Source organism: Dermacentor silvarum, chromosome 1 (genome assembly GCF_013339745.2).
Source record: "Dermacentor silvarum isolate Dsil-2018 chromosome 1, BIME_Dsil_1.4, whole genome shotgun sequence".
In the NCBI taxonomy this organism is placed as follows: Eukaryota; Metazoa; Arthropoda; class Arachnida; order Ixodida; family Ixodidae; genus Dermacentor; species Dermacentor silvarum.
The window spans coordinates 218,918,998-218,937,874 of record NC_051154.1 but is presented as its reverse complement, the minus strand read 5'-3'; the positions used below and the strand labels follow the sequence as shown (position 1 = coordinate 218,937,874).

General features: G+C 43.4%; 1 protein-coding gene across 1 annotated transcript in view; it reads right to left on the bottom strand.

Annotated features, from left to right (window-relative positions):
- Window positions 1-18,771, bottom strand: part of LOC119437157 (nose resistant to fluoxetine protein 6-like) — a 34,716-nt gene extending 15,945 nt beyond the window's left edge. Inside the window, exons 1-8 of the mRNA XM_049660149.1 lie at window positions 18,753-18,771; window positions 16,642-16,847; window positions 13,217-13,331; window positions 12,507-12,594; window positions 6,752-6,861; window positions 6,491-6,670; window positions 2,111-2,201; window positions 1,916-2,008 (exon numbers count right to left, since the gene is read on the bottom strand). Of these exons, the coding sequence (XP_049516106.1) occupies window positions 1,916-2,008; window positions 2,111-2,201; window positions 6,491-6,670; window positions 6,752-6,861; window positions 12,507-12,594; window positions 13,217-13,331; window positions 16,642-16,847; window positions 18,753-18,771 (902 nt within the window). The remainder of the gene's footprint in view (window positions 1-1,915; window positions 2,009-2,110; window positions 2,202-6,490; window positions 6,671-6,751; window positions 6,862-12,506; window positions 12,595-13,216; window positions 13,332-16,641; window positions 16,848-18,752) is intronic.
- Window positions 18,772-18,877: the final 106 nt, after the last annotated feature.

Here is an 18,877-nt window from a genome sequence, read left to right as displayed (position 1 = left end):
GCGCTCCAGGTTGCACATCCAGAGCAGGCGTATAGCTGACAAGCCAGTATATAGGACCTTCCAAACAAGCAAGGAACGCTGGGACCGGGCTATTGGCTCATAAATGCAGATAGGCGACCACGCGCTCATACACATTTCAATTCCGTTCACTGGCAAACCTATTAGTGACCACTTTCACTGACGACTGCACACTCTTGACTCTTCGTTGAAGCTTCAGTTACCTCTGACCTCTTCCGGCAGTTGCGGTGTAATACTACTCTATACGTACCCCGCGGCTTTGAGTGACGGTCTCTCACAATAAATTTATTTATTTTGTAACGACGAAGTTAGCACAAGCGTCGCTGTGGTCGCATGGCTCCTGAAGTGAGAAAGAGAAAGACAAAAGGATCGGTGTCGCTGGTTTTGCCTCACGCTGGCGTTTGGCTGGAACTGCTCGGGTTCTCTTTGCGCTGGACCTAACGGGATTAAACGCCAATAAACCCCATATCACCACACCTCCACCAAATGATATGGGGTTTATTGGCGTTTAATCCCGTTAGGTCCAGCGCAAAGAGAACCCGAGCAGTTCCAGCCAAACGCCAGCGCGAGGCAAAACCAGCGACACCGATCCTTTTGTCTTTCTCTTCCTCACTTCAGGAGCCATGCGACCACAGCGACGCTTGTGCTAACTTCGTCATTACAATTTATTTATTTATTTATTTATTTATTTATTTATTTATTTATTTATTTATTTATTTATTTATTTATTTATTTAAAACTTTACTCGCCAGCTCTTCTACAGCCTTTCATTGTCAAATGAGCAGACAGAAATAATATCAGGAAATATTAAAAAACATGCACATATACAAGGACGAACATTTAGCGTCGACTTGCTTGAGTCGATGAAAAGTCTTAAATCACTTGTACTGTTTTATTTTCTTTCGCAAATGTCTGTTTCTTCTGCATTGGAATAGGTGACACTCGTCGTGCAACGGTTACGAATGTGAGAAGTCCATCTCAAGTGAAACGGCTTTTGCTTGACTGTCCAACGCTTCTCTCTCTCTCTCTCTCTCTCTCTCTTTGTATTTCTGTTTCTCTTTCGTAGTCCGACTGTACAGGCACAGCATTTTCGAACGGCCGTGTTCTGTAGTCACTTTCGTCGTTGGTAAAGAAAGTTTCTGTGGAGCTGGTACAGTTTCTCAAGATGGGGTGCCTCACTGAACGTCTATAGTGGAGCTAGGAATCCTCGCATTCGTGACAGGTGTTCATGTTATCTCTTCTATCCCTTCCTGCCCTAAACCCCCATTTCCCTTTGGTAGAGTAGCAAACTGGGCAAGAGCGTATTTGGCCATCGAGAAAAAACAATGTCTGCTTTTATTATTATTATTATTAGTAGTATAGTAGTATTATTATTAGTAGTAGTAGTATTATTAGTATTATTAGTAGTATATTATTAGTAGTAGTAGTAGTAGTAGTAGTAGTAGTAGTAGTAGTAGTAGTAGTAGTAGTAGTAGTAGTAGTAGTAGTAGTAGTAGTAGTAGTAGTAGTAGTAGTAGTAGTAGTAGTAGTAGTAGTATTCGCTCTCGCTCTTGTTACGCCCTTACACACTTCGTTCGAAGTCTAAGAAATTTAAAATTTCGCCGAATGGAAGGATTGCTGAAAACTTCTTGGTCCGACCAAGAAGGACATGAAATGGTATAGGGCCATGACAAAGAACTAAATTTTTATACTTTTTTAGCCATGCGACAAAAAACTCTTTATGACGCAGAAGTAAATAAGGAAGGCAGCACCCGTTCGTGAAATTAACAGGAGCGTACACGTATACAAGACGAACCGCGGCATGCATCTCTGATCTTCAGTTTTCCTGCGATTTGCATTTCTGCTTTGTGAACAACGTATATACTTGACCATAAAGTATAAAATGGCAACCACTTACCTCCAGAATCGTTGAATGAGAGATGAAATGACGTTCAACTTTCCTTTCTTTTTCTCCATTCTCGGCCAGTTGGAGTACACGATTAGTAGCCCACTGCCAAGTGGAAAAATCAATCCGTTAAAAAAAACAAATGCCGTTTAATTATTTTCTTTCTGCTCACTTAAACGCCCAGTTTTGTCAGAAACATAAACACACCTGATGAAGAAGAACGTGTCCACTGGCAGAAAATTTTCGATGGCAGTGAATGGAACGTCAGTATTGAGCTCTTCCAGTGTTTTTAGCCTCTCTGAAAAACGATTTCAAAACCGTCAGCCTTATCACAACTTAATGAACGGAACCGCGACACCAAAATATTTCTTTCTTAACCACAGCGATTCGATAACTGCTGTCATAGACGCAAAATAAACACAAATAAAACCCTCATGCGTGCGTAGTTGATCTCATCCGACAAAGGTGGATCGAATCGCCCATAAGTAATGGAAAGGCGCATCCTGTTACTCGTCGGCATTAGATAATGTCTTGCATTCGGACGCCGCAAGCATCTGCTCGTGGCACGAGTCGGCAATTCGATTCCTCGTGCATATTCTCTTAAGAGAGAGTTGAGTTCGGCTTGAACACGCCAGCTCCTGGCCCTGTGTCCAAAGTTCACTAACGACAATCATGGCTTCTACGTACAGCGCAGACAAGAACGAGAGAGAGAGTAAGAAAGAAAAGCACACTTACACATCGCTTCCTCGCAACAAAAACATTTATTAGCACTACACATGATATAAATACGTATGCAGTTAAATAATTGAAGGAAAAAATATGAAGGACGCAAACAAGAATTGACATAGTCAAGAGTGACCGACAAGTCATATCGGTTAAGAGCGACGATGCTGGACGATGAAAACATGGAGGGAAGCGGTCCATAAAACAATTAAAGATTAACCTAGGCTTGCCAGTAAGCTGCGATGGCAGTCTAACAAGCACAACAATAAGTATTAAAAAAACAGCATGAAAGATATAAAAAATTTGGGACAGCTCGGCACCAGCATAATCAGGTTCGTTCAACTAGAAAACCGCATTCGCTTTGTGAGAGCGAAATTGAGGGTGTGCTGGCGCATACGTTTCCGGCGCGCGCAAGTTCGCTGAGTTCAACAATGCCTGTGGTAAACTAGACTTTTTTTTCTGCTAATGAGAGAACATTGTGCGAACATTCGCTCACACCGCAATTGCGACAATGTATGCCAAAATGTCCACTGACAGCATCAGATACATTGTATAGATGTCTTCTCTTAACCGATCATTCAAACAGCTTCCCGTTGGCGCCACACATTTTATCCCGCATGAAAGTGGAAAAGAGTACACAACAACTTCTGCCCAGGGGACAAACCTACTTCGATGCTTCTTGTCACAAGCTGCTTTTACCGGCGCCGCCCGGATTTAGCTGCCTACATGCTGATATGTGACATTTTTTGTGGAGCTAAAAAAAAAAAACTACTTTTATATTATGCAATTCCTTCCTATCTTCTTTATTCTGTGCGCTATCTCCATGCGCGTACGGCGCAGCACGGCAATTTTTTTCTTGCCTCCTTTGGAATTCGGTAACCTCATTTTGGACTGAGCGACTATACAGTCTTTAAATCCCAGAGCAGAGATTCCGCCACTAGGCCGGAAAACCAGCAGCCACGAGGCGAACAGTTTGTTCCAGGAAACTGGGAAGGATGGCATGGTGGCAGGACTTTTTCAGTGCAGTTTTGTAGAACGATTTTACGATGGCCGTTTTCACTACTTTCGAAAGCACAGAATCGCGAACGGTAGTGAGAGCTTGCTTCCGCGTGGTTCGTATTTCCAGCTGACTTGCTTTTCAGCAAGAGAGTTTCAGATCCAGAAGCCTGACTGAACCTTCCTTCCTGTGACACTCCATTACCATCTAGAGGCGTCTATTATTCTCAGAATAGGCCTTCGATATCCGATATCATAATTGGGACGCTACTGGTTCCGTTTTCACTAGTACTACGTAATCATCAACAAACCGGAAGCACCTATATAACCTGCGAATTCCGTCGGGCGGCAAAACAAAGTTATGTCAAGGTTGGCAAGGAACAAATCGCTATGAATTGGTGCTGTGCACGCTCCAGTACACACACCTTGATTTTGCAAATATGTATCGCCCTTCGAAACTATGAAAGTTGATCTCAGATAAAAAGACAACACTTTCATATAGCCCTGAACCGACATATCGTATCGGTTTCGAAACTCCCGACTGTTCCGTGTTTATCGATACATTATTCAATACACTACAGACGCTCTGCAAGCGGGAATGATTAATATCAATCTTTAATATCGAATGAACATGCCCGAAGCTCGTTATTTCTATGACTTCCAGGAAATCAGTTATCAGTTCGGAATTTCTTATTAGGAAACGGTCGTCCATTTGTAACGACTTCAAGCTGCTGTGAAGGTAGAAGGCTACATGTTTTGGCCATGCTCTTCGTTCAGAGACAATTACCTGTAGCCGACAATTCAATCTGATGCATTTTTTGCGGACAAGAATATTTTAGTAGAATGCAATGTTGGGCTACTTGGTTCATGCTTGAAATGCGGTTCTGGCGCAAGGAAAACTAAGCGGAAAGAAGAAAGAACAGAAAGAGCACCAACTTGCAACTGAATGTATTATACAGAAACACCCATATTTTATATGAGCATTATTGGCTTGCGCAAACCCATCAAGTGCACTACACGTGTCAAAAAAAAAACGTCGTCTTCGTTGCGCATTCAGACCGAGGGTACACTGATACAAGTATCGCCACTTTTCTTTATGTAATACGCTTCCAGCAATTCCCGTTCCAGCGAATCCCTGCTCTTACCTAGCAAACACGTGTCCCCAAACTGCAGCACGCAGCCACACGAAGCACAATGAAAGGGCAAGTGCGTACCTGTTCCATTTTTCATCGATAAGCTGTACTCCCTTAATCGGTCGTTAGTGCAGCGTCCAGTTTAGTCGATATATGCAACGTCCAGTGCGGCCGAGTATCTATCGGCCAAACTGGACGTGGCACTAACGACTGATTAAGGGACCACAGCTTATCGATGAAAAATGGAACAGGTTCGCACTTGCCCTTTCCTTGTGCTTCGTGTGGCTGCGTGCCGCAGTTTGGGGACACGCGTTTGCTAGGTAAGAGCAGGGATTCGCTGGCACGTGAATTGCTGGAAGCGCATTACAGAAAGAAAAATGGTGATGCTTGTATCAGTGTCCCCTCGGTCTCATTGCGCAATAACTAATACCAATTTGTAGATTTTCCATGCTGATTTTTAGGTCTTGATGGAGTGTCCTGTCGGTGTGTACGGAGATAACTTTTTTTTTTTTTTTGCACGTGTAGTGCACTTGATGGTTTTCCGCATGTCAGTACTGCTTGTATAAAAACATGAGTGTTTCTGTGTAATAAATTCAGTTGCAAGCAGGCGCTCTTTCTGCCCCTTCTTCTTTCCGCTTAGTGTTCCTTGCGCCAGAACCACATTTCAAGAATATGTTAGGTTGAGGTTGCTCTTTTTTTTTTCGAAGGGATCTACCAAGTTGATGAAGGTTCAGTTTCGCGCAGAGCCTCTCTGTTTAACTTGTACATTGGTCCTGTAAACACCGTTGTGGCCTTCAATGTATGTCATGATAGCCTCCTTTGCCTTAGAAACCAACAGCCTATGTGGGTGGGCTAGGAACCCCCCTTCTTTATAACTAGGAAACACTAAAAGCAAATGTTCCTTCAAATATGACACCACCTTCCCGGCAGTCCAGAGTTCGCAGATAGGGCGTAGACGTCCTCAGCCTAGGCGTCCTCAAAAGTCCATCTGGCCACTTGTCTGACAATGGCCGAGGGACCCTGCGAATGACAGCTTTGGCTCGATGGTGAATTTTTGTTCCCTAGACGAGACGTCTTGAATGTACTTCGGGAGCGAAACGTCACCGAGTGTGCGTGGTGGAAACTTGTGCGTCAGCACACCCTCAATTTTGTGGTAGCAAAAAAATATGTATTGATTTCCTCGCCGAACGAACCTCATTATGATTTTGCCTGATGTCGAACACTCACATATTTTTTTATACCTGTTGTGACACTTTTTCATGTTGTGCTGTTTGTTAGAATGCCATTGCAGTTAAATTTACTGGCAAGCTTTCGTTAACCTCAATTTGCCTTTCGGACCTCCCCCCCCCCCCCCCCCCATATTTTTTTTGTATCGTCCAGCAGCGTCATTGTAAAGCAATATGACTTGTAGATCACTCTTGACTATGACAAATCGCGTTATTCTTCTTCATTTATTGCTTCAAAACTTCACGTGCACGGGTATGTACAGGGTAGGCCAGCTAACGTTAGCCAAGCTGGTAAAAAAACAGCACAATATACAATCATGAAAGCTATACGATATTCGGTCTTCAGTCTTCTTCCTCCACCACTATCATTTTGCTGTGGCATTTGCCTGACCAATTAAAAGTAATTATTAACCCAAGTTTGTTTCTCTTTTTTCGAATTAAAAGCGTGACTTCAAATAAGAAAGATATTACTGCGTCATAAAACGTCCCATTAGGACGGGTCCACTCACTGAAGCGCACGAAAGTGGTGATGTCGCCGAGGAAGTACGTGTGCCCCAGGATGATCCAGAGGCAGGACACCACGCGGATCCCGTGCAAAACGCCGAGGCTGGAGCTACGCCGTGCCGGCTGGAGCAGCTTACGTGTGTTAGCCAGGAACGAGAACGACAGAGCAAGGTCCCGGGCGAACTCTGCGCGGCAGATCAAGCGTAACTTGTCAGTGCATCTTTCGGACGGTCGACGGAGTCGCGCACTGCCCCGATTCCACTCACCCAGTGGTGTTTCGTCGCCACGCGGCTTCTTGGAGTCGTCACGTGGTCCCCAAATGCGATCCACGAGCGTCCCCACCAACACGCAAATTGCCAACACTCCCAGGATGCTCCTACGACGGCCACGTCACACATTAGTGAGATACGAGCCGCCAGCCTCGTAAAGCAAACTACATTAAAACATTATAGGCAAGAACGTAATGAACTGCTGGGCGTTTTCGTTTTGTAAACTTCGCTTGGAGACTCCATATAATTGGTATCGCCGAAAATTCACTGGCGATATAGCGGTAAATGTGAGAGAAACGCGTAAGCATTACATGTCACCTCTTTGATGTAGCGGGTCAATGATTTAAACCGTGTTCACGCCATTGCAAAGTGCTGTTCAAGAGCTCACACTCGACACATGTCCTGCCTCTTCCAGGAGCGAATTGCCACTGACGATAGTCCGGAGTAGACCACGATCAGTTGCACGACATATACAGGGTGTTTCAGCAAACACTTTCAAAAATTCTTAAAGGTTGCCTGTGGCAGATAGCACAATTCTAGTTCATGAGCTGGTCTACGCGAAGATGCGGACATTACTTGCAGAAGAAATTGAAATGCATAATTGAATAATTAACAAAAATTCACTAATTAAGTGTTTAACCCTTTGATGCCCAAAACTTTATTTCAATAAGGAGCATCATAGGAATTTTAGCATGCATACAGGACGGACAAAATATGCGAATTATGCTGTCAGAAAAAAAATTACGTTTATTCATGGCTGCAAAATGAGGTGTTGCTCCAGAGCAACGTTGGGCATCTGTGGTCCTACTTCACATAGAATGCCTTGAAGCAGTTGCGGCTTGGAAGGAGGCATAGGTCACTATTTATTATTGCACTATTATTTAACAATTATTTTATTATTATTATTATTAATTTTTTAAATATTTTTATTATTATTACCTTTATTATTACTATGATTATTATTAGTAGTATTATTTCTTCTTCCGTTGTTATTTATTCCAGTCAGTGTCATCAAGCGAAAGGTCTTCTTTCCTCCTTGTTCTGCGAACGTTTTGTTTCTTTTTCTTGCGCTGAGCCACCAAGTCGCCACGAGAAGTTACCGGCAAAGCTGAATTCACATTAGCGCTTGACATTATCGTCATCCTCTACGCATGGCTCTTTATCGCGAAGATTGGTCACTATTTCTAGTGGAAACGCATCAATCAATTTTTCGAGCATCACTCGGAACATAGTCGGGTTCATCCGGGTCGCTGTCGAAGTCAGCGTCGGACAATTCACCGTCCGGAAGAAAGATAAGCTCCTGAATTTCTTCATCAGTCAGCCACGTTTTTTTCTTTTGACATCGCCATGTACATATGAAAGACAGAAAATACGACCTTATGAGGAACGCTTACTCTATTCGGCAGAATGAACATTCTGCTATTGTTTTGCTTTACCTTCAGCACAGCAAAAAACTGCCGCAAACAATATCTCCCTACGTGTGATCATGCCTCCGCATATGCCCGTTGTTGCTCCTGGGCAACACCACTTTTGGCGAGTAAAAGTTTGTTGTACAAATTGCGGCCACACCGTTTAGCCTCCTCATAAATGTCGTACAAGGCCTTATGAGCTATTCTAAGTCTGGCTGTTGTCATAGTAGAGAGAGAGAGAGAGAGAGGAACGTGGTGGGAAAGGTATGGCCTATACCGCCATACCTGAACAAATTTACTCGCGTGTGCGGTCCTTGCGCTGGCACCTCTCAGAACAGTCAAGAAAAACAACAACAAAGGAGCAGTGCTGCCATCTCTACGTATTTACTTCAAGCTCAAGATGCTCACTAGTCTTGGTACATTCCATAGATAGCGCCAGCGGTATTGTTCAGCAGGGTTTTTAGGTGAGTAAACTTTATTGAAAGTTTAGTTTATTTAACATAAGTAAATAATACAATTAGAAAGTACACACTTTTGGGACCCAACAAATTTGTTAAAGGGTCCCTACCGATTGTTCTAAAGGAATAAGCACTTCTATGGCAGCTGTTAATTTATACTCAGAAATCACATTAAAAAAGCAGCTGAAGTAACTGAAAATAAAGAAAAGCAAAAAGCAAAACAAAAAGAGAAAATACAGTAGCACAGAAATATTTGACACATAAGTAATAAATTTTTCTAACAATTTTCTTCCTCACATCATCAAAAAATATCAGCAGAGGGGAAAAAAAGGAGGATGTGTGCAAGCATGCGCAGTGCTATGCATTGTCAAGAAGTGAGTGCTTTAATTGTTTAAGAAATGTGCGCAATGTTCTTAGAGTGGTTAGGTTATTATCAAGTCTATTCCAAATTGAGGTGCCTGTAAACTGCAGTGTGGAGTGACTATAATTAGTATTTACCTTAGGTAATAAAAAACGAAATCGCGATACGTTCCCAACAGTGCGAAGTGAGGGGCGAAGCGAGACTGTTGTCAAGGCTAGTTTTTCATTGATTATTTGATACATGACGGAGGCGATGTTGTATGTTGCCAAATCGTAAATGTTGAGGATGTTCAGGGTTTTAAATAAATCTTGACTCTTAATATGCGTATTGTGGGGTGCTATAATGCGAAGAGCTCTTTTTTGAAGTGTGAAGACCGGTGACAAATGAGTTCTGTATGTGCAACCCCAGACTGCTATGCAGTAATTAAGGTGAGAGTGAACAAATGCGTAGTAAAGGTTGATAAGTATCTCGGGGGGGAAATAGTTTCGACATTTAGACAGCACATGCAAGCCATATGAAGCCTTATGAACTACAGAGCGTACATGAAGACGGAATTTTAAATCGTTATCGATAATAACACCAAGAAATTTTGTCTCACTAGATTGTTTTATAGGATGGTTATTGTAAATGACATCTGAATGAATAGTCGTTTTCTTATGTTCAGAGTGAAATAAGATAAAAACTGTCTTCGTTGGGTTGAGATGAAGAGCATTCAATGTGCACCAGTGGTGCAAAATTTCTAATTCGGAGTTAAGCTTATTAATTAGGTTGCATTCCTCCCGATCAGTTATTATAAGGTTAGTATCGTCTGCATAGAGTACAGGGGCAGCACACACAAGCTGCAAAGGTAAGTCATTTATATAGAGTAAAAAAAATAAAGGTCCGAGTATGGACCCCTGGGGAACGCCGAGGTTAATAAGGGTGCTATTAGACTGAAAATCTCCTAGTTGAACAATTTGTCGCCGATCTTCTAGGTAACTGCGAATTAACGTCAAAGGTAGTCCATTAATTCCGTAACGAACTAACTTATTGCTTAATATAAAATGATTTAGAGAATCGAAAGCTTTCGCAAAATCTATGAACAATCCCGCCACTAGGTCACCACTGTCTATTGATTTTCTAATTATGTCTGTAAATGTTGAGACTGCAGTTTGAGTGGAAAGGCCTTTTCTAAAACCGAATTGGTGCCGGGAAAGAATGTTGTGTTTGTCCAAATAGTCATTAAGGTGCCTCGCGAATATTTTTTCTGGTATTTTGCTGAAGAACGGCAGCACTGAAATTGGACGGTAGTTTTCTATTTTATGCTTATCCTTAGACTTGTGAAGTGGCAACACCTTGGCAATTTTCATCCCTGCTGGAAACACACCCGTGACAAATATTGTATTGACTATATGCGCGATAACTGGGGACACAATATCTGTTACAAGTTTAACGTGCGTTCAAGAAAAAAAAAATTTTTTTAGGCTGTTGCTCCTGTGCAACAGTGGGCACCAAAGGGTTAACTAATTACCTGATCGCCCATATTGCAATTTACAAATTGCAGCCGTGGAGTTCGCAAGGCAGATTTACTTGGAATTATTTCTCAGGATGACACCAGTTTCGAGATATTAATTACCGAACTTTGCGGAGAAATGCATTGGCGTTCCAGTTAGTTTCCTAAGAAAACGTCGCTTTATGCATTGAAGCACAAAATTAACTGGAACGCCAATGCATTTCTCCGCAAAGTTTGGGAATTAGTATCTCGAAACTCGTGTCATCCTGAGAAATAATTCCAAGTAAATCTGCCTTGCGAACTCCACGGCTACAATTTGTAAATTGCAATATGGGCCATCAGGTAATTAGTTAAAAACTTAATTAGTGAATTCCTGTTGATTAGTCGATTACGCATTTCAATTTTTGGGGCAAGTAATATCCGCCTCTTCGAGTAGACCAGCTTATTAACTAGAATTGGGCTATCTGCCACAGGCAACCTTAAATAAATTTTGATAGTGTTCGCTGAAACACCCTGTATATTCAAATACACACACACACACATACACCCTCTTCTAAGCTCTTCCATCCCCTCTCTACCTCTACCACCTAACCGGCTTCCCACACTTCACACACTTTTTGATACTTTGACACTCTTAATGCCAACCCATTATTATACAATTTAATATCACATCACGTCCACAGCACGTAGTGCACAATCGTTCTTTTTTTTTTTGAATGTCATCTTTCATTGATCCACCGACAGAAAACACACTTCTTCGACCGCGGGCTGTAACAGCCACATTACGATGGCGGTGCAGTTCAAAAATGCTCGTATTATATGCTTACATTTAATGAACGAGAAGAAAGGGAACCGAGGGGCCCGATTTTGATTAATCATATCATAAGAATCCAACAAACAACGATACCAAGGACAACATAGAGGAAATTAGTGTACTTACGAAGTGAATTAAAGAATTATAAATTAAGGTAAATTAAAGTTGGATGAAAAAACAACTTGCCGCAGGTGGGGAACGATCCCACGTCATCGCATTACGCATGCGACGCTCTTACCAATTGAAATACCGCGGCGTCGTTTTCCCATCCACTTTCTGGTGTATTTATGTTTTACTACTACAACTAACCCTGGGAGTGTTAGCCAGCGCCACCACTCGCAAACCTTCGGGGCGCAGGCAGCATATGTGGGTTTATTGACCAGTTGCCTTCACCCAAAAAGATCACGTACTCGTTACGCCTACGGCAGAAAGGATGTTCCAAATCCACCACCAAGGTTTATGAGTGGTGGCGCTGGCTAACACTCCCAGGGTTAGTTGTAGATGTAAAACATAAATACCCCAGAAAGTTAATGGGAAAATGGCGCCGCGGTAGCTCAATGGTAAGTGCATCGCACGCGTAATGCTAATACGTGGGATCGTTCCCCAATTGCGGCAAGTTGTTTGCTCATCCACTTATATTTCCATTAATTTATCATCCTTTAATTCACTTCGTAAGTACACTAAGTTCCCCTATGTTGTCCTTGGTATCGTCGTTTGTTGGCTTCTTATGATATGCTAAATTTAGGCATACGTTAAAATATCGCAGGCGGTAAAATTAATACGGAGCCCTTCATTGGAGAATCTCTCATAGCCCAGGCGTTGCCTCTGGTACGCTAAACCCCTTCAATAAACATCGAAATAATGCCTATCTTATACGCCCTCTCATTGGAAACAGAGCTATTATAAATGTCACGTGTGTATCTTCGTCGTTTATTATATAAAACCTATGCGCGTTATAAACGCGCATAGGTTTTATTTATTTTGGAATAATTTCTTAGTAGCTCGCACATGATATCAGAGTTGCGCTCACAATCTCTTTCGTCACCTCAATATTGCGAGCAAAGTGTTCTCTGTTCTACAGCCCAGCATTCCATTTTTTTAAAGGAAAAGCTCAGTGATTCGAACAAACAAGCAGTAAGAGTTAGCACTCACTTTCTGTAAAACCTGCTACGGGGCTTGTTGACGCAATTGCCGGCTACACATACAATGTATACTCACATGACGACCAGCTGTATGGTGTTGGTCTCCTTGGGGCCCTCCACTTCACAGGTTCCAACCCAAGACTTCATCCTTGCCTTCTTCACAACTGCATACGTTCGGGAACAGAGGGTCATGCAGAATGTACAAAACACTGGAGGTTTTGCAACGTTTTCTTTATGCTTTTGCTGCCCCCTTGAGAAAAAGAAAGCGTACATACCTCAAGTTTACTACTATATACTACTTGTGGTCTTGCGCAAAACCCACAAGAACCTAATATTCTGAGCGAGTACTCCCTCCAACTCATGCAAGCCCACTCTCCTCATTTTCGAAGATCTAGAACACTTTTTTTGCCGCCATCTTGAATTTTGACATGGACGCAAGCAAGCGCCCACTCTGACTTTTACTCAGTGATTCGCAAGCTTAGGGAGCACACATTCTCGAAAGCTTATGGTATTCATGCAGCGAATATGATTCGGTCAGTGCAACCAAAGTAACGTTTACATCCATTCAGAACTTCCTCAACTGCTGGAGCATATATCCTCTTAAACGGCTAAGCACGTCACATGTGTTTAAAATCAATTTCTTTATTATGTGCAGACTGCAACTGAGCTACTGGTAGCTAACAATAAAGCTTTCTTTGCAAGCTGAAAAATTTACGTGCCTCGACCCCCACCCCCAACCCCACCCCTCTCCCCCGAACCCCTCGGTTGTCACATGGTGTACTGTACCGAGTCTTCCGAGCTTCTCAAGGTCCTCCTTCTCGCAATGCGATGGCAGGCAGACACCTATGCGGATCGGGAAATACTTGATCCACTTGCCGTAGTTGTAGACCCAGTGCATGAACTGTAACACACGAGAAGAAAGCAAAAGTACGGTGGCGGTTATTAACGAATTATAACGTCATTCCATGCCAAGTGCTCCAGCGTTTCTTCGGCCATCATGTATTTCAGCGGGGGGAAAAAGCGTGTGTGTGTGTGTGTCTTTTTTGTTTCTTTAGAAATAAGTCTGCACTGCATCTATGTAACATATTCCGACAGCGATATCTTAGGTCACTGACTTACTAATGCAGTTTTCCGCAAGTATATGAGTTTCTCTGATTTCTTAATTAGGTTTTACTTCAAATAATCACTAACTTCCAACAATGGTGACCCAGATCAAAATCGATGACCTCTGCACCTTTTTTCTTCACAAAATACTAAACCTTTCAGGTAAACAATTATTCGGTAGTTTATATACTTGCAAGCAAACAATGTCTTTTTTTTTAATGTACGCTCTGGAAATACTGCTACGATACAGTTGACACTTAAGAGGACAGGTCACGCAGGCAAGACGACGATGTGCGCTACTCCGCCCATCTTGGTCATCGGTGGCGCTAGAGTCTGAAACACCTTGCATGCGAAAATGAGACACCAAGGAAAACGCAGCATTTCAAGTTTACTGTCATCTATCATGCCATTCTGGACTGTTGCAAAATCTTGGCGATTCTCACCACTATCTTTCTCCGTTTTAAATGGCTGGGAAAAAAAAGCTACGCCGTGGCATGATGAAGGAAGCCGGCGAAAAAAGAAAGAAAAAAGGCAACACAAGTTTCCGTGGTTTGACCGCGCCCTCTTCCCCAAACTCAGAAAAACTCAGAAACAGAAAGAGGCGAAATTCACCTTTCCGGTTTCATTAATGGTATTCTTTTTTTTTTCTTTTTTTTTTTAAGCATGTGGCAAACTTGTGGGATGAAGCCATAAAAAATTAATTTAGATTTCGCAGATTGCTTTTGTTAGGTTGTTCAACTATAAACATCCAGACACAGTTTTAGCATGGTAGTTATACTCATGATGATAGCCAAACTTAATTTAGGGGATAACTTAATCGATATGGCAAAGAAGAAAAACGCGCTGAAAAAGTCCCCTCCAAAAGCCATAAAATTATTTTCTACCTATCGCAACCCTTGTTGCCGCGTTGTACTGTTTCTGTGGTCTTAATTAGGAGGGTCTGGATGCGCAGGAAAAAAATATACCAAGCAGGCATGGACCGCCCTTTGTAAGAATTCCTGTCCTTCGATTCTGTTGATTCCTTACCATCCGTCCCTCCGAGGGGATGATCCCAGCGATAGTGAGGGCCAGCTTCGTGCGACCTTTGGGCGAGCAGAGGTGGCCGACCAATCACAAGCAGCACTTACGAACTAACGTAATCGATAGTTTCGCACGAAGCCATTGACAGCGATAGGAAAGTTTAGCGGTGCGCTTGGACTCCTAGGGCGGAATTTTAACTATACGCGGGTGTCACATGTTGGTGCGACGCAGCACGCAAGGACACGGCTGCTCTGCAGGAGGAACAGCGCCCCGCGGCAGCTGCCAGGCGTCTCAGAACGCTGGCGTAATAATGAGAAGCGCGCCGCCAGCGGCGTCGCAGGTGTCGCCCCTCGATGGTGCACAAGACGTGACCGACTGGAAACCGTCGGCGTTAGCCAGCGCCCAGTGAAATATTAGATAGCGTTAGCTTGGCGTTTAATGTCCGGCTCCGCTCAGACCAATGCGTACACACAGTAGCTCAGCAGGATCTAACGCTATAGTGTGCTTATAGCTTGCGTGCGCACAACCCCCATGCCAGCGGTGGAAGGCAGCACGCTGTGCTGACTCCGCCGCCGAGCCGATTTAGCGGAGCGCTGAACGTGCGTCGACATTGCTTCGTCGTTTTGTGCAGCCAAACGCACTCCGCGCACTTCGAGATTCTCTAACTCTCCGCGCTCGACCCGCACATGCGCCGTCGATAGTGGGATAGCACGACTGCGGCGAGAATGCGCCTCGAGAGCATCCGTTTAATTGCTATCGCAATGCAAACCAGGGAGACGGTTCGTTACTCGGCAGGAAGGAATGAACACCGAACTTATTTTTCTTGAATATCGCTTCAAAGTCGCTACGCTGGTAAGTCACTGTGGCGCCATGCATTTCAAAGCATCTTCGCGTTTTGAGCAGTTTTCGCGCCAGCAAAATTTCTCAGAACTTGCCGATTTGAATGTCCACATTCTTAACAATGCAATGTTATTGTTTTAAAGCAACAAATGATTATCTGGCAATGAGCTGTTTGGCATTTACAATTCAACGATTAAAGCGATTTTTAAACCCGTATCAGACGCCGTCATAATCGGTTATCAATGGGGAGCTGATGCGGGAACATTGAGGAGGCCTTCCCACCCGCCTTTAGTTATTTGTGCGTGTTATTTTTTCGGGCTTAACATGGCGAACAGCGCTGACGATAGGACAAGAGATGTACAACGAGCATAGATGGGCTGCCAATTGATATATATATATATATATATATATATATATATATATATATATATATATATATATGTGTGTGTGTAAAGCCGTACAGCATATGCATATAACACACAACTTTACAGACAAACATAAAAAACCACCCAGCTCGGCTTCGAATTCACGTGCAGTTCACTCTTTCTGGCTTACCCTCACTAACAACAAGACATACCTTTTTTTTATCTTCCAAGAGGATAATCGACCAGTTGAGCTTAAATTAGAAGAACTTTTAGCTGGGCTAGTTGGTAATCCATCTTGGTGAATTGCTCCAGAGCGCAAGAGAACACACTCACATACACGCACGCACTCACACACACAAACATACCTAGGAAAGGGCGGTCCCCATTTATCAAACAAGCGCTCAAAGCACTCAAGGAAGCTCAACCCGTTATATGGGTTTCTATAGGAATTTCAAAGAGAATTACTATTACTTCGTTACATCCGTTAGTTCGCTATAATACGTTCTGTTATAGCAAGCGCATGCACAGGCTGTGCGAATATAGTGCACCGACGAAAGCTGTCTTAGGGCACAATGAGTATGCTTAAAGCGTCTTGCTCTAAGATTCGGATTGCCTTCTTTGTTGACATTGTCTCCTTTTGCTCAGGCATCTGGGGCAAAAAGTTTTCTTTTTCTTTTTTCTACATGGTTTTGTTCTACTTCTGCTGACTGCAAAGGTAAAACGCCAATGGTGATCCGCTTTGAGTTTCTTTTTGCTTGTTATCTTCAACTTAGAGTTATATAAATTGCCATCGCAATAAATTTTCGTCTCACTTCCCCTCCTCTTAACGCTAAACGCTGCCGCTGACGCTTCTACAGTTACGATGAATTGGAGCACGCTCACCGAATCGGGGTCTTTGATGAGTTCCGAGGAGTTCTTGTACGGCCTGGGCAGCCCCGGGAACTGGATGTTCAGCGTGCAGTATCTGCCCACAATTGTGTCTCCATCTTCTTCCTCGTGGCGCACCGAGAGGCACTGGTCGAACGAGCCCAGGGTGGCCAGTGAGCCCGTCATGACACCCATCGGCACCTTGCCGCTCGAGTCGACCACTGCAAGCGGTGCACAACCAGTGCGTGAGCCGCGGTGCGCACCAGCTGGGCGCCAACGACCATCCTACCGTATAAGTATGGCGCAATTTCTGCAGCCGATTGGCAGTGGCCGCTTCACCTGTGCACTTATGATTCACTTCCATCTTCGAATAAGCAGTGGAATATACCAGTTGATCAGACGTCACTCAGATGAAGCATTCTGATCAACGAATTACCCCCGCGCTGGTAGGAAGCCCGAAAGAACATGTTTTGCGGTTTCTAGGTATGAAAGAGACGTGCGCGAAAGAGACGTGCGCAAGAGAAGAGAAGCCAGGAACCGGAAGCACATAAATTTACTTTCACTTGAATGAATTCCTTTTTTGGCTTTGTTGATCGAACTTTCAGTTTCTTGCAGTTTCTTGCAGTTTGTGGAAGTTCAAGTTTCACAGTATTAAGAAGATCTGGCTCTTTCCAAGGGAAAGGTACGCTGCGAGGAAAAGGATTCACAGCCGACTTAAAAGCTTGTGGCAGATAGAATCGAATGCTGCGGGAAGGTTCTCAGGCACTCTCAAGAAGAAAGAGCAGCAATAACAACATAAAGGAGTATCTCCTCTCTCATCTCTCTCTATATCGCTCGCTTTTATCGGTGAGCGCTTTGAACAGAAACCGTCACAGGCACAAGACATCTCTCCTTTTTCCAGAAAATATTTCAGGTAAAGCATCATATAGGTGCCGTATGGCGGCTGCACCGAGTTTAATTCAGTAAGCGTAGGACTTCAAAGGCATCAAACTCTAACTTGAAGCGATCAGTAACAATTCTTCAATGGAGTTGACAAGTAGCTTGAGCTCAGTCTCCCAATAAAAACGGTGCTCCCACCCCCTTCTTTTTTTATTTTCAGGGCTTTAACAATACGTTGTGTAAGTAGACCACGCCTAAATTGAACTTGATGCGATAGCAAAAAGTGCTCCGTTTATCAGGACGTTCGTTTAGGCGGAAGACACAAAAATTAACAATAATGGTTTGAAAAGCAGCGAGTGTTTTTAAATTTCCTGCGGTGAAAAGTGAAATACGTTATAGTGCTCTGCATCGAATATTGTTTATTTAGAGCAAGGTACGTGTTCATGCGTGAAAGGTCTTCCAAGAATACTGCACAGCCCTCGCGTTCAAGTTAGCGCTGCAGGCTTTCATCCACATCTCATCTTTCTGGTCCGAAACAGTAACGAGGGCGCAGCAGTAATGTCATAGATGGAAGACCGTGAACAAAATCACGGTCTTCCTCACGAAAGTCTACGAGATTATCTTCAACGCTCTCCTCAGAGCAGGTAACAAGGGCACCAGCTAAATTTTCGTATTTCTCGGCGCCTTACGGAGCCGTAGTGTTAACCCGACTGTAATGTTCTTCCGTGTCGATAGCGTTGTCTTCCTCCTCAGAGCCCACGTCTTCCCTATATAGCGAAGCCCTCATGATGGAAAAACCGTTGCAACTTTGACACGTAATTTGGCCTCGTCCGTCACTACCTGAGGCATAGGATTTTCTTGACTATTTAGCATCATAATTTGACATGACTGTCGTACGTCTCCTGTTTGATATGCAGTGTAACGGCTGATGAGGTAAGTGGTTCCAGTTCCGTTTAACCGAAGTTCCCAAAAAGAAGCGTATCGTTTGCCCGAAGTTTGTAAACGTTGTGCCTATGGGAGCTAACCAAAGTTGATACCCTCGTCCAGTTTGTCCGGCATTTCAATTTAAGCGAAAGTCGTTTATCCGTAGTCCCCTATATTTCCGTTTCATTCAAGGCTACACGGAATCCGTTAGCAAGACAGAAACCGCGTTAATACCTGCATTTCGTCGTGGCTGCCAGCCCCGTGATAACCATTACGAGGCAGGAAACATTGTGAGTGGAGAAGCACGCGTGCTCTCCACTCACAATGGGGCTGGCAGTTCATGGGGCTGGCTGTTACTATTCTGAAGCGCTTATATATATATATATATATATATATATATATATATATATATATATATATAGTGTTTCAGTGCAGTGCGTCATTAGGA